The 16302-nt window shown below is 41.0% G+C and overlaps 1 protein-coding gene across 7 annotated transcripts in view; it reads right to left on the reverse strand.

The window, feature by feature from the left end:
* The window catches only part of TTC27 (tetratricopeptide repeat domain 27), a 181215-nt gene that overhangs the window by 51145 nt on the left and 113768 nt on the right, over positions 1–16302 (reverse strand). For all 7 annotated transcript variants that reach the window (XM_042246298.1, XM_060412318.1, XM_004006035.5 and 4 more), the window contains one exon: positions 10947–11174. In XM_042246298.1, coding sequence (XP_042102232.1) covers positions 10947–11174 — 228 coding nt within the window. The remainder of the gene's footprint in view (positions 1–10946; positions 11175–16302) is intronic.

Genomic DNA, 16302 nt, shown 5'->3' on the forward strand with positions numbered 1-16302 from the left:
TCCTTTATAAACAGCTTCAAACTGTTCTGTCTTACCGTGTGTGTGTGTGTGTGTGTGTGTGTGTGTGTGTGTATGTGTGTGCTCAGTCAGGTCCAACTCTTTGTAACCCCATGGACTGTAAACTCCTCTGTCCATGGAAATTTCCAGGCAAGTATACTGGAGTGAGTTGCCACTTTCCACTCCAGGAGATCTTCCTGACCCAGGGGTTGAACCCATGTCTCTTGAGTCTCTTGCATTGGCAGGTGGCTTCTTTACCACTGTACTACCGGGAAGCCCTATCCTTCCATCCTTATCGCTAAAGCCACTGATTGCTTATCCACGACATTCACCCTTTATTTAAACTTCCTAGAGTATCACCTTTGTCATATCATTCTTTTATTCAAAACCACAACAGACCTCTACATCTATATGGTTAGCTAATTCTGAAGACGGATCCTTAACGTCCTCCATAAGCTACTTCTGTCCATATCATTTCCCAGAGGAAACCCTGCTCTCTGCTGATAGACTGACACAGTCTAATTCATTCCCACATCCATTTCTGGTTCACAGCAGGATCTCAATAATGCTAGTTAGGGAACCACATTCAAACCACAACATTTCTGAAAGTGAAACAAGGCACTAAAAAATCATTAAAATTATATGACCTCAAAAAGACCATATTTACTGACCAACAAATTGCTTTTACTGTATCAGAGGATACAAACTCAAAACTGAAATTATCTATTGAAAAATGTATTAAAGTGAAACATTTAACATGTTGATTATCTGAACATTTAGAAATAACAAAAGGATTCTTCCCTGTTGGTCCAATGGCTTCGACGCTGCACTCCCCATGCAGGGGGCCTGGGTTCAATCCTTGATGAGGAAATGATTTCCCATATGCTGCAGGTAAGAATTTGCATGCTACAGCTAAAGATCCTGCATGCTGCAAGGAAGATCTAAGATCCCATGTGCCACAATTAAGACCCAGCACAGCAAGCTAAATAAATTTAAAAAGTGCAGTAACTAAAAACTGGTCACAGTTTATTAAGTGTCTGACTAAAGCTGAGAAGGTGACAGACACCTCCCTGTGCAGACATCATGGATATGTTAAAATACTGTGTGTGTGTGTATGTGTGTGTGTGTGTATGTAAATGACAACAGTTTTTATTATTGGTATAAGCTTGTTTGACCATATTATGCCCATCACTACAACCTTCTCCCCGCATATTTCTGCTCCACTGGTTTTCTTAATTCAGAAAGAGCATTACTTTTACCATCCTGCCACGATCCACCAAAATTTGCATCCTTATTATTACCCTGTAAGTACTTCAATCTTCAATGTTTTAACTGAGTTTATGATAGCATTCAGAATAACATTAGATGTTTCACCTTTGATATGGTACATTACCAAAAATTTTATGTTGAATCCACTAATCAGGTGAAAAAAATGAATAGTGAGAACCAAATTAATGAGTTTTCTATTTGAAGCATCTGATGTCACTGATATAAAACTGGCAAAGTCAACTGTTAATGAATTACTTCTGCTAAAAGAGCTAGCACATTAATAGCTATGATCTCACTTTTCATACACACATGAGAATATTTGGTATCAACTAATTTTCTAAACTAATGTTGCTCATTTTCATTTGCACTAGATTAAAAGTCCAGTCTCACAGAATAACATGAAAATGCACCTCCTACAGCTGTGTATTAAATTATCATCTTTGGACATGCTTCCTATTAAAACAACAACAACAAAAACTACTTTTTTTTCCCCCACTGCCTGCACCATGGGGCTTGCTGGGTCTTAGTTCCCTGACCAAGCACTGAGCCTCGGCAGTGGAACTGTGGAGTCCTGGAATTCCTGAAAAAAGTAACGTTTGACATAAATGCTAATGTTTCTTCAGAAGACGTGAGTTTTTGGTTTCCATGTGATTAGTGGAATGATTACAGCCCCTGAGGTGGAATGGAATTATATCAACTACATTTTGTGCAAGTTACACATTCATTTTCTCTCTTGACAAGTAAAAACTAAGTTCTTAATTACTCTCTAAAAACACATGTTTAAAATTTGTTTGCTTTTTGGAGATGATTGCTGCCAAAAGGGTTTATTATAAACTATAGAAAAAGTTACCAAGCTATGTAATATGGAAATAGTGGTACATTTAGACCATACAGTAAGTGACCAAACCCTTGTGTCTAGAGAATTCAGACTATTCTTCATGCGCTTTTATTTCTGGCAGGACTACTCTGCCTCCACTCCCTATACCTCTATCTGGCCTACAATTCCCCACATTTCCCACTAATCCTGCCAACTGGTAGCCAGGCAACCTCATGCAGCTCACAGGCCGCAACTTGGCACAAATGCCTGACGTACAACAAGGAGCTTACAGAGACACTGCCTCCAACATTTCTCCTATCACCACCCAAGACCCAAGCAGTCGGCTATCCTCAGCCTCTCACAGCAAGCACAGTCGGTGTTATCAGCAAGCCTCCTGTACAATGTCCTTGAAAGGGTGAGAGTCATTAAGCTGCCTCTGGAAAGGGTTGGGGAAAAAAGAGACAGGCACCTACTCGCCATCTTTCAGATTTTTGCACGTCGTAAAGAGGGAGCTCCATCTACCACATATCTTAAACACCATACTGGAGGAGGCTATGGGAGAAGATGGAAGCGCAAAGTGAATGTCTATGAAAAGCCATTCCAGTTTCCTTTAATGAACTGTTAAGAACAGCACTCCACTGATTTTTTTTCTGTAAATCTTTATGGGGAGGGGCAGCACTGCGCAACATGTGGGAGCTTGGTTCCCCTATAAGGGTAGAACCCACTCTCCCCTGGAGTGAAAATGCAGTCTTAACCACAAGACCACAAGGGAAGCCGCCCCCACCTCAAACACTTCATTTCAACATTTAAAAAAGTTAGGTCAAACTGGACGGGCTATCAGGAAAACAGGCAGAGTGGGATAGCCATGGACGCTGAGTAAGCTCTCAAATCCTCACCTTTCGTCACGCTTTTCTCCTAGTGTCAAGCCAGTTCCCTCCTGACACGTCTACTGACTTTGCATTAATTGGTGAAAATCTAAGCTAACTTCTGTCCCATCAGAGACCCCTCACCTCCTCTCTATGGCTACAGTCCTTCTGTCTACACAAGTGTCTTTGTGTATATATATGTCTGTGTGTGTGTGTGTGTGTGTGTGTGTGTGTAATATCATATAACCTTACAAAGAGGACTAGTTAATTGAGGAAGAAAGTTTAAAAATTTTAAAAGGGGAGTGGGGAAAGCTGACAAGATGAAAGGAATGAAGTATGAGTGCTGAAGGAGGGAGTGCAGAAGAAGTGGCAGGAAGTCACACTCTCCTTTGTCAGGGCTACACAGACTAGCTTGATATCTGAGCAGTTTCTTTATGTTTCCTTTTTGCTTCAAAGTAAGGAGCAATGAGAACAGCAACTACCTAAGAGGAGACCTAAGGATATATGCTTTAATTCTGATCCTGAGTCTATAAAATCCTGCTTGGGGGGTTTGGTGACCACTGGACCACTTCCTCCCACTTTCTTCAGCTTCTAACAGCCCACAATTCCCAGAAGTCTAAGGCTGAATTTTAGAGGTTTCAGAAGTTATTTGGGAAAATGAAATAGATAGGTGTTAAGTGAATGACAGTGAGCAATCTTAAAAGCACAAGTGCAAATGGAACAACACCTTCTGGTTCTCAAACAAATGCACCACAGACAAATTCATTGAGTTTCGCAGACCATCCCTGATATAAAATCAAACACTCCTATTTTTATACCAATTTGACCTCAGGAAGCCATTAAAATACATACAAGCCATTCAATTATCACTCTCATTTTGCCTGAGTTTTGTTATTAAACCTATTTCCTGGGTATGTCTGAAAAGGTGAGACAGAATTTTTTTAATTCTATTTTTCTATTTTCTCTCATTCTAGAACTTTGAGGAGACAATAGTATGTAAGAGCTCTCCTTCTGCAAAGACAGTTCAAACTTGCATCACAAGTTATGTCTATGGCCCTCAAGCTTGCATCCTGTAGTAATGTACAACTGCAGCATCAAACACCTGCATGTTTTGGCATGGCTTACAGACTGCCTGAATTGCATCCATATGACAAACTAAGATACCCTCATATAATATCTGTTTGTACTGTGATGCTGCTTAGAGCTTGCCTTGCTAAGTAATTAATTTAAAATTATACAATGAAACCATCAAGCCCTGTCAAGTCCTCCTCTGCAAATTCCCTTACTTCATCCCTTCTTTCTGACTGCTCCTCCCAAACTGGTAACTGTCTTTCTAGACCAACACTACAGTCTCCTAAGCCTGCCCTCATCCAGGAACCCCTGTGGCCAGTGTGGCCAAAACAATATTCCAAAATCACCTCCACACACCCACATTCCTTCATTCGAAACAAAGCCAAACACAAATCAAACCTTCAATGGCTCCCTATTTGCCAAATAAAATCCAGAGTTTAGCCTCACATTCGACCTTCTGTGATCTGGCTCCAGTCTAGCTTTCCTACTGGAACTGTCCTATAACCTTTCACTCAAAAAAACTAGCTTATTCACTAATATTCTGTTCCCCCGACACACATACACACACACACCCACACACACCCACACACACCCACACAGGCACACACGCACATCTTCTCTGTTCCTGGGGCTGGGCTCATACTGTTCATTGCCTGGAAGACCCTTATCACTGCCCTTTCCTTTGGCCTATTCAAATATTGTGTGTCCTTCAAAGTCAAAGTCACCATCCTCCATTGTCTACCAAAGGCTGAAATGGTCTCCTTAGACTCTATAAAACTTGCATCTCACAAATGACTCTGGGTTTTCTGTGATTCCTTGTATTGTTGGCTAGCTCTGTCCATGTCCATTTCACTAGACTGTAGCCGTCTTGGTACAAATCAGACCACCTGGTGATCTGCAGCTACTGCCTCCTCCTCTGGTTCAGCGCCATGTGTACAGCGGACAGTGAATGTATACTTGATTGAATAACTGGTTGGAGACATTATTTACTCACTCATTCAGTAATTATTTATTAAAGACCCAGTATGTGCTAGGCATTGTTAGAAGCACTAGGAACATATAAATGAAACAAACAGATAAAAACTTCTACCTTCATGGAATTTATATTGCAATGGAGGAAGAACAGAATGTTTTTTAAAGTAAGCTGTATATAATATTAGAAGGTGCTAAGTGCTGTGGGGAAAAATACAGCAGGGAAAGAGAAGGAAGGTAAGGAAGGGTGGGAAGTGGCAGTGAGATTTTAAGCAGAATAAACATGGAAGGCCTCTGTGGGAAAGGGACACTGGACCCCAGATATGAATGAGGTAATGGAGCAAGGTATGCAGATGTCTATCTGCAAGGAGAACATTCCAGGCAGAGGAACAAGTACTGAACCACAGAGGCAGAAATGTGCCTGGAATGTTCAGGGAAGAACAAAGAGGCCAATGTTGGGTGAGTGAAGTGGGGAATGGGAGGGGACAGTAGAGATGCAACAGGAGCTCGGGGTGGAAAAGCCTCGAGAGCCAGTCAGGGACTTTGGCTGTTACCAAGGCAATGGAGCACAGGAATGTCGTGTCGAACTCAAATTCAAAAGGATCAACTCCAATGTTCACTGAATACAGGCGGATGGTAATAAGACAGAGGGCTTCCCTGGTGGCTCAGACAGTAAAGAATCTGCCTGCAATGCGGGAGAGCCAGGTTCAATCCCTGGGTGGGGAAGAGCCCCTAGAGAAGGAAATGGCTACTCATTCCAGTAATTCTGCCTGGAGAATTCCATGGACAGAGGAGCCTGGCAAGCTGTGCAGTCCATGCGGTCACAAAGAGTTGGACATGACTGAGCAACTAAGACAGAGGCAAGAAGGTAAGGAGGTAGCATATTAACTAGGTGAGCGACAATGGGGATTTGACCAGAATGGTGGCAGGAAGCAAGTCGTTGTCTGATCCTGGATATACTTGAGGATTTACTGATGGATCAGATGAGAGTATGAGGGAAAGAGAAATCAAGGATGACTCCAAAACCAAATCAGTTCAGTTCAGTTGCTCAATTGTGTCCAACTCTTTGTGACCCCATTAACTGCAAAATTCCAGCCTTCCCTGTCCATTACCAACTCCCGGAGTTTGCCCAAATTTATGTCCATTTAGTCACTGATGCCATCTAACCAAATCATGCTCTGTTGTCCCCTTCTCCTCCTGCCTTCAATCTTTCCAAACATCAGGGTCTTTTCAAATGACTCAGCTCTTTGCCTCAGGTGGCCAAAATATTGGAGTTTCAGCTTCAACATCAGTCCTTCCAATGAACACCCAGGACTGATTTCCTTTAGAATGGACCGGTTGGATCTCCTTGCAGTCCAAGGGACTCTCAAGAGTCTTCTCCAACACCACAGTTCAAAAGCATCAATTCTTCTGTGCTCAGCTTTCTTTATCCAACTCTCACATCTATACATGACTACTGGAAAAACCATAGCCTTGACTAGACGGACCTTTGTTGACAAAGTAATGTCTCTGCTTTTCAGTATGCTGTCTAGGTTGGTCATAACTTTCCTTCCAAGGAGTAAGCGTCTTTTAATTTCATGGCTGCGTCACCATCTGCAGTGATTTTGGAGCCAAAAAAAATAAAGTCAGCCACTGTTTTTCCATCTATTTGCCATGATGGGACCAGATGCCATGATCTTAGTTTTCTGAACGTTGAGTTCTAAGCCAACTTTTTTGCTCTCTTTCACTTTCATCAAGAGGCTCTTTAGTTCTTCTTCACTGTCTGCCATAAGGGTGGTGTCATCTGCATATCTGAGGTTATTGATATTTCTCCTGTCAAATTGATTCCAGCATGTACTTCTTCCAGCCCAGCGTTTCTCATGATGTACTCTGCATATAAATTAAATAAGCAGGGTGACAGTATGCAGCCTTGACGTACTCCTTTTCCTATTTGGAACCAATCTGTTGTTCCATGTCCAGTTCTAACTGTTGCTTCCTGACCTGCATACAGATTTCTCAAGAGGCAGGTCAGATGGTCTGGTATTCCCATCTCTTTCAGAATTTTCCACAATTTATTGTGATCCACACAGTCAAAGGCTTCGGCATAGTCAAGAAAGCAGAAATAGATGTTTTTCTGGAACTCTCTTGCTTTTTCCATGATCCAGCAGATGTTGGCAATTTGATCTCTGGTTCCTGTGCCTTTTCTAAAACCAGCTTGAACATCAGGCAGTTCACAGTTCACATATTGCTGAAGCCTGGCTTGAAGAATTTTGAGCATTACTTTACTAGCGTGACATGAATGCAATTGTGCAGTAGTTCGAGAATTCTTTGGCATTGTCTTTCTTTGGGATTGGAATGAAAATTGACCTTTTCCAGTCCTGTGGCCACTGCTGAGTTTTCCAAATTTGCTGACATATTGAGTGAAGCACTTTCACAACATCATCCTTCAGGATTTGAAACAGCTCAACTGGAACGCCATCACCTCCACTAGCTTTGTGCATAGTGATGCTTTCTAAGGCCCACTTGACTTCACATTCCAGGACGTCTGGCTCTAGGTGAGTGATCACACCATCATGATTATCTTGGTCATGAAGATCTTTTTTGTACAGTTCTTCTGTGTATTCTTGCCGCCTCTTCTTACTATCTTCTGCTTCTGTTAGGTCCCTACCATTTCTGTCCTTTATTGAGCCCATCTTTGCCATGAAATGTTCCCTTGGTAGCTCTAGTTTCCTTGAAGAGATCTCTAGTCTTTCCTATTCTATTGTTTTCCTTTATTTCTTTGCACTGATCGCTGAGTAAGGTTTTCTTATCTCTCCTTGCTATTCTTTGGAACTCTGCATTCAAATGAGTATATCTTTCCTTTTCTCCTTTGCTTTTCGCTTCTCTTCTTTTCACAGCTATCTGTAATGGGATGTCATTTATAGGGATGGCAGTGGTCTTGGCAGCAAAAGCTTCTAGGATGATATTTTATATTAAAATGTTAAGTCAGAGGAACAAAAAGGGACACTGAGGAAGCTGTGAGATACAGCAATCTAGAATTCCAGGGAGAGAACAGGACTGAAAATCAACTTCTGGGAGTTGTCTGCATAGACAGTATATTTAAAGCTATGGGACTAGATGAGATCAAGGGAGGGAGTGTAGACAGAAATAAAGCTCAAGGCCTAAGACCTAGGAACCTGCAAACAAACAAACAAAAGAAGGTGAAGCCAGTGAGGCAGGAGGACAATGTTATGGGTGGATGTTAAGCAGAGACTATGTGCTCAGAAAATAATTCATGTGTGTGAGGTAGGCAGCGCTGATTTAACTCAGATGATCGAGACTAACTGAGGGAATTTATTCTCCCCACCTCTTATGGCAGCTGTGGCTGAGTAAACTTTAAGCAGATAAGCAAAGATATGACACAGTTTTCCATAAAAGTAAAATTTTAATAACACAGTGATGAGTTCTAGTTTCTACCAAAAAAAACAGAGCCCAGTGATGATCAAGTTAGTGTAGGGTTTTTCAACCTTGGCCCCACTGGCATTTTAGCCTGAATAATTCTTTATTGTAGGGGGGGTGTGCTAAGCATTATGGGATGTTTAACAGCATCCCTGGTCCCTACCCACTAGATGTCAGCAGTGCACCCTTCACCTCCCACTGGCAAAGGACCCGGGGTCAAAATCATCCCCAGTTGAGAACCTCTGAGTTAGAGCAAGCTGGCAACAAAAACCAACTCCATGTTAAGCGTCCTTGCCGAGAAATGCAACTGCCACTCTCTGCTGGTGCTCTAAACCTGTCTTCCTCTCTTCTCCAGGCCTCTCACCAGCCCACAAACTAGGAAAAGTCGCACTGTATTCACTATCTAGAGTGAAGGAAGTAAGCAATTAGTGCAACCTGTCTTAAAAAAAGGTTTCCCGATTTTTTTCAATGAAAAAGATATGCCCTTAGGGAATTCTCTGGTGGTCCAGGGATCAGGACTCAGCACTTTCACTGCTACGGCTTGGGGTTCAATACCTGGTCAGAGGACTAAGATCCTGCAAGCTTCCCAGTACAGCAAAAAACAAACAAACAAACAAACCTGTGCACATTTATTGGATGGTTGCTGCCAAAAGACATGCCTCAAATCTACCCACTTCAAAAGCGACCGTTTCCGCACAATCTCTTTCATCACAGCACTATTCGCAATGGTCAGGAAGGAGGAACACCCCAGTGGCCAGCAACAAACAAATGGACAAAAACTGGTGTGGACATACAAGGGAGCGTTATTCAGCCTTCAAAGAAAGAAAAGTCTGGCACATGACACAACATGGATGCACCATGAGGGTACGACACAGTGAAACCCGCTAGTCACAACAGGACAAATACCGTATGACTCCACTCATAAGAGGTTCTTAGAAGAGCCAAATTCAGAGACAGAAAGCAGAGCAGTTCTCAGGGGCTGGAGTTACGGGCGAACTGGGAGCTTCTGTTTACTGGGTATACAGTTTCAGTTCTGCAGGATGAAAAAAGTTGTAGAGATGCGTAGAGTTGCAGTAGCCACACAAGTGAATGTACTTCACACTACTGAACTGTACACTTAGAAATGGTTAAGACGGTAAATTTTATGCTACAGGCTTTTTACCACTTAAAAAAAAAAGAGTGTACATTCATTCTGGAGTCAGACTGGGTCCAAATACTGGCAAAATGCCCAATGAGGCACTGGCTCATTGTAACTGCTCAGTAAACATTAGTAGCTGACTATTGCTGTCCAGTCATTCAGTCACATCTAACCCTTTTCAATCCCATGGACTGCAGCATGCCAGGCTTCCCTGTCCTTCACTATCTCTCAGACTTTGCACAACTCATGTCTACTCTGAGTCAGTGATGCCATCCAACCATCTCATCTTCTGTCGTCCCCTTTACCTCCTGTCTTCAATCCTTCCCAGCATCAGGGTCTTTTCCAATGAGTCAGCCCTTTGCATCAGGTGGCCAAAGTACTGGAGCTTCAGCTTTAGCATCTGTCTTTCCAATGAATATTCAGGGTTGATTTCCTTTAGGATTGGCTGGTTTGATCTCTTTGCAGTCCAAGGGTCTCTCAAGAGTCTTCTTCAGAACAATTCAAAAGCATCAATTCTTCAGTGCTCAGCCTTCTTTATCATCCAACTCTCACATTCACACATAACTACTGGAAAAACCATAGCTTTGACTATACGGACCTTCATCGGCAAAGGTAGCTGACTCTAAGTTACCATTATAACTAAAATTAAATCAAGTCAGTGTGCGTGTTTATCAGAAGCATGGTTTACAGTTATATGTGACTTTGGTGATTGGGAAGGCAGTCATAAAGTCTGGTTAAAAGAAAAAGTACTGTTTCTGGGACTAAAATAATCTTACTAATTGAGTATCATTAAATACAAAATAAGTTGATCTCTTTCCCCTCAAAATCAGGTCCTCTCCTATGGATTTATCTTGTCGCTTATTTTAAATATCCAGGTTCCTTTTGTATTACTTTTTCAAACCTTGAAAAATGTTAAACAATTTAAAATATTTCTGTATTTGTAATACAAACATAGACACTTTTTCCTAAAATGACCAACTATCCATTCTATATGTTACTTTATTTATATGAAAGTTTGTTTCTCATTACTGACATCAGCAATTACTTGACGAGTCCTACACTGTCTGTAACTCTGACAATCATTCATTGCCTTCCCAGAATATCTACTCAGAATGGACCCCAACTTTAATAGTTGTATTTGTGTGAAGGACACTTAACAGAGAAAAATAACAAAATGAAACAGAAAAGTGAATAACAGAAACACAAAAGAAAGTGAGTAAGAGAAAACCAACCTGCCCACTTTTGGTGGCAAGCAAAAAGTGTATTAGAGTCTAGGTTCTTAGCCCAGAGATGAGCTCACCAGTCTTTATGACAGAAAATGGGTATTCATTCAGCAAGAATTAGAATTAAAGAAAAGTAGAAATGATGAGAGCAGACGAGGATTTATGAACTGTCCAACCTGCATGGGGTTAATCTTCACCGAGCGTTCGAAGCACTCCACGCATTCTTTGAACTCCCTGCTTCGCAGGTGGAGGAGGCCTTTGGAGCGCTGGGCTCGAGCACTGCGGTGTTGAGACAACTCCCAGGCCTGGTCATAGTAAGAGTGGTCTCGAAGGACATCTCCGAGCAAGCAGTATAGACTTGGCGTTTCCTTTTTCTCCAGCTCTTGCCTCAGGATTTCTTCCGCCTAGAGATAACAACAAAAATAAATAAATTGATGAACAGTGACCAATGCCTATTTTTCAGCACATTATGCAGTCTTTTGTGTCACAGGGCCCAAAATTTTATTTTCAAAGTTTGAGATGATCTGCTTATTTCATGCATCTAGGACACAGGCTGAAAAAAAAGAAACAACAGAAGATAAATATGGTACAAAGTAACTGAGGAACAAGAAGTATAACGTGGGGCTTCCCTGACATGGGTTTGATCCCTGGTCTGGGAAGATGCCACATTTCCCGGAGCAACAAAGCCTGTGTGCCACAACTACTGAAGCCTCAAAACCTGTGCTCCGCAACAGAGAAGTCACCACAATGAGAAGCCTGAGTGCCGTCACTAGAGAAAGCCCTCACACAGCAACAAAGACCCAGCACACCATAAATAAAAATAAATAAATAAATTTTTTTAAAAAAGAGGTGAAGATGCTTTGCTGGCATGTGAACCCTCCAGGAAAGGCATCAAACAGATTACGTCATGATACTGGGGGGCATCATTCAGCGCCCTGTTTTCCCACTCCCCTGTTCTAGCTGTCACCACTGTGACCATTTGTTAAAGCAGAACCTTTAAATCTCCTCCACTCAACAGGAGTGAATAGAATGTTTTCCCTTTTTTTGACATGCTTTGCTCGGGGAGCCTGGGATTGCTGAAAAATTTACAAAAGAAGGAAGACTGTACAATTTAATAGCCATTGTTAAACACCTGCCTCTTAATCAAACTACACTTTGCCTCACAGATAAAATCTGCCAACACAAGATCTATCTGCTTCCAGACAGTCCATTCACTTTAGAAACTACAGACCATCCTCAATACACAGCTTGGGCATTAGTCCCATGTGTCCACAATTCGGATTCACCTTGTCACAAGCTAACTCAGGACTTGTTACATCTTACCCAAATCCCCCACCCCTGTCCAATTCTGATTAATTTCAACAGACAGCAAGAAGCAGGGTGTTAGCTCTACTTTCCATCCTCATACAAATAGCTTCACATACACAGCAGTGGGGTCACCACACACGCCAAGACAGCCATGGAGCAGCTAGAGGGTAAAGCTACCCAGGAAGCCAGCCTCCGGTAGCTAAAAGGGTAGACCAGACCCTGCCTACCCTGAGTGGCTGGCAATCTAAGTCTGTGCATTTTATTTTCTACATATCTGTAATTCTTGGGCCTTCTACATTTGGTGAGATTTTTTTAAAAGACTGCTGTGTTTCTCAAGGTGTCTTTGGATGCCATCTCTTTTGCGGTTTTGATACAGCACAGGTTATGTAGGTCTTTTAGGCCTAGTCTGAAAATGAAACTAGAATTCATAAAACAGATTAGATGGGAAAACAGTTCTAAGTTCTAAAAAGTCAAAATAAAAATGAAGTTTTCAAATATAATTCATGTAATTCCTTTATTCATAATAATACAATAGCTATTAATGTATCTAACTGTAATTCTATATTCAATAAATTGATTTTTCAATACATTTCAATATATTTTATATTCTCTCTATATATATATATGTATTCAGCCACATTGTGCATCACAGACTGTACCAACAGCAGGATTTTTACTACCTTACAGTGTAGTTGAAAGCATTTCTTTTGGCAGCATGGCACTGAAATTTTATACCCACACTCTCTCACTTCTGCTTTAAACTGTTAGAGTGGATTCTGCAGTCTGCAATTAAATAATAACCATTACAGTAACTGGGTACAGAAGTGATTACAGTCAATACACTCCTGAAAGAAGTGAAACTCTGTGCCTGGTGATCTGATCTGGTTAGATTTGAAAACAATGGGGATCCAGTGATTATGATAGGGTTTAACATCAGTAGTCCATGACATCCAGTGATGAAGAGACTGCTTAAATTATATCCGCAATGATTTGGAGTGAACAACCCATCTAATCAAGGCTTTCGCGGTTTCGGTGACAGGACACTGTGAGGGAGCACAGGACTGTTCCTAAGTGCGCTGGAAGCACAAAAAAGAAAACGACACTCAGGGTTTAAAATCCGCAAGGTCAGAGAGCCAGGCGATTTCCTGAAAGAATTCCTTTTCCCAACAGCTGCCAAGCTGGTATAGCCAAAAGTCAGATGCAAGGGCTGCTCTTGTAGGATTTTTGAATTATGATACAGAGTGAATTCAGTTTCACGAGTTCTATATAAAAGTCAGGGCATTTGATGGAGTTAACTAAATATGCTTTGCTGTTGTTCGGTTGCTCAGTTGTGTCCGACTCTCTGCAATCCCATGAACTGCAGCACACCAGGTTTCCCTGTCCTTTGCTATCTCCCAGAGTGTGCTCAAACTCATGTCCATTGAGTCGATAATGCCATCCGCCATCTTATCTTCTGTCACCCCCTTCTCCTGCCTTCCATCTTTAGCCATTCATTTTGTTTCCTCTATTCCCTCTTGGCTTTTGAGCATTTAATTTTCATGACTGCTCTAGGGCTACTCATGTGTGCATCTTTAATTTATCTAAGTTCATTTAGACTTTTATTGTATCATCTCACCTTTCTCATGTCACAAGCTGTCTTCCTAAATTTCTATTCCATAGAAACAATGAGAGATAAAAGACTGCTATTGTTTTAAGCCACTGTATTTTGATGTGGTTTGTCACATACCAATGATAATTTTAAGTTGTTTAAAGCAAGAGGGTTACTCTAATATCAGTTACTTCATCATGGCCAGGAGAAGGGGCCACTGATTACAAAAGAGCCAGACTCAAGAATTTAAGTGGGGACATTTGGAATGACTCAGATAAGAGAAAACCTCCAAACTATGGAGTTTCCTACACCAGCAGATGCAATCCTCCTCTGCATGATAAGACAGGTGCCACCTGTCTTACTTACCTGCTTAAGGACAATGTGACAACTATACCGCAGGGAGTTACCTTGCAAGAGCATGCCAATTCTCCTAATATCCAGCAACGCCCCCCCACCCCACACTGTCGCCAGACTTACAGACATATACACAAAAAGAACTGCAAGATTTTGTTACTTTCTAGAGAGAAAACCTGGAGACCGTGGGAAAAAGATTGTAAGGGGGCTAGACCATAGACAAAGAGGATCGTAATTTTAAATCAGCTGAATTTTAGATACTCATCAGAAGATTTTGGTTGACAGTGCTTGAGTAGCTGGGGATGGTTCCAAACTATTTGCTCAACTGTTTGACTAAAATGTAGACACAAACACAGCCAAAAATAAAGCTGAGATGACAAAAACGCCTTGGTGTAATATGAAGAAAGAATCCAACAACTCAGAAGAAAAGGCTGTTAATTTATCATTTGTTACTTGTTCACTTACCCTACCTGTGTCCTCATGAGGGTCAAGGGGTTATTTCTTTCACTCTGACTTGGAGAAATACACTGTACATCAGAGTACCAGCATTTTGAAAAGTGCTATAGCAGATGTCCAGTGTAAGCTGAGAGGTGAAGCTGAGAGGTCTTTCTGTTGAAATGAGCTTCCTGATTTCAATGGGAATGATTAAAAGCCAAGGTAGTAGAGACTTACTCATAGCACTGAACCTCTAGCTGAAAGATGACCATTTTTCTTTGTAACAGGCACAGCCAGAATGGTAGGTAGAATGGTTAGACTTGCATGGATCAAAGGTGATGACCAACTGATCATGAAGGTTTTGAACCAAACTAGATAAACAGCCATCTAAGGACAAACTTGATCTTTATGAGACTTTTAAAAAACAAAAAAATCTAGGTTTGGAAACCAGATATCTGACCTGAATAACCTCTAAAACACTGACCTTCACCCAATTCCTATCCCTAAGTCATTTCACAGACTCAGAGTCTTTTATAAACATACAAATAAATAATAAGTAAGCAACCCAATACTAGTGAGAAAGGACCCTGTGATAATGTAAGAAGTATATATCATGATTCTTCATCCCTAATCTTCCCCAAAAGGTAATTATAATCATTGACCAGGTAATTGTATCTTGAGGAAAAAGAAATACCTCCTCTTTTCAGGGTTGATTGGATCTTAGTTACATTAATTCCTGAGGACTCAGATTATCACCATGTTGATTTAGGAGGTTTATGGGAGTTAGTCCATCCCACTGTAGGCCTAGTAAGTTCTGAACCCACCCAGTAGTTACTAGTTGAATACAGAGGTGAAATTACATACATCCAGTAAGAAGCAGAGCCCACAGTGAGGGCTACTTTGGAATAAAGGGCCAAGTGAAAGTCTTTGAAACTTTTTCTTCTCATTAAAAGAGAAATTTCAAACATATATATATATATATATATATATATATATATATATATGTAAACTACAGAAACGTGTGCCACTACCAAAAACTTGAGAAACACTGCAAAGAGTGTGCGTTTGCACGTGTGTGCAATTTAATCTGCCCATTTAAATTGAGAACACAGACGGGTCCTGGGAAATGTCATAGATTATTATAAACAAAATGTAATGGTGCCCTAATTATAGCTACTGTTTCATTTTACTGGCGTAAATCATCACAGTCCCTGACATACGCCAAGCAGGGACTGATATCAGCAAATACGCTTTTCTCTACCCAAAAACCAGACATCAAATGTGGTGGGCTTGACGTAGCACAGAAAGAAGTGGACTTTCCCTATCTCTCCTCAGAATTACATGGACTTATAGTGTATTTCAGTCTGCATGGACCCTGACTGTCTCACCATCCCATTAGACCTTAACAGTCTTGATGACATGCTACTAAAACACAAGAAACTAAAAAATTATGTGCCGCTGTCAACCAAAATCCAATTGGAAATTACACACTCTTAACACTGTAACTTGTTATTAAGAAAATTTTCAGTAAGGAACTCATCTATTAAAACAACGTATGTAAAATAAATGTTTGTATTTTATGTTTATTATTTCTAGTTATTTTTGTTCTTACATCCTCTCAGAATGCTTCACTATCTGAACCTCTTTTGAAGAAGCTATAGTTTTCCCTCAAATCAGAAATTATTCATTACCTATGTAACATAATCTCTAAAATACTCTGGGCCTGGGAATTCTCTGGCAGTCCAGTAAATTTGATCCCTTGTTGGGGAACGAAGATCTCACATGCCAAGCAGTGTAGTCAAAAAAAGATAAGTAAATACAATACAATGCAATACTCTGGACCTATT

The sequence above is a fragment of the Ovis aries genome, chromosome 3 (assembly GCF_016772045.2).
Source record: "Ovis aries strain OAR_USU_Benz2616 breed Rambouillet chromosome 3, ARS-UI_Ramb_v3.0, whole genome shotgun sequence".
Classification (NCBI taxonomy): Eukaryota; Metazoa; Chordata; class Mammalia; order Artiodactyla; family Bovidae; genus Ovis; species Ovis aries.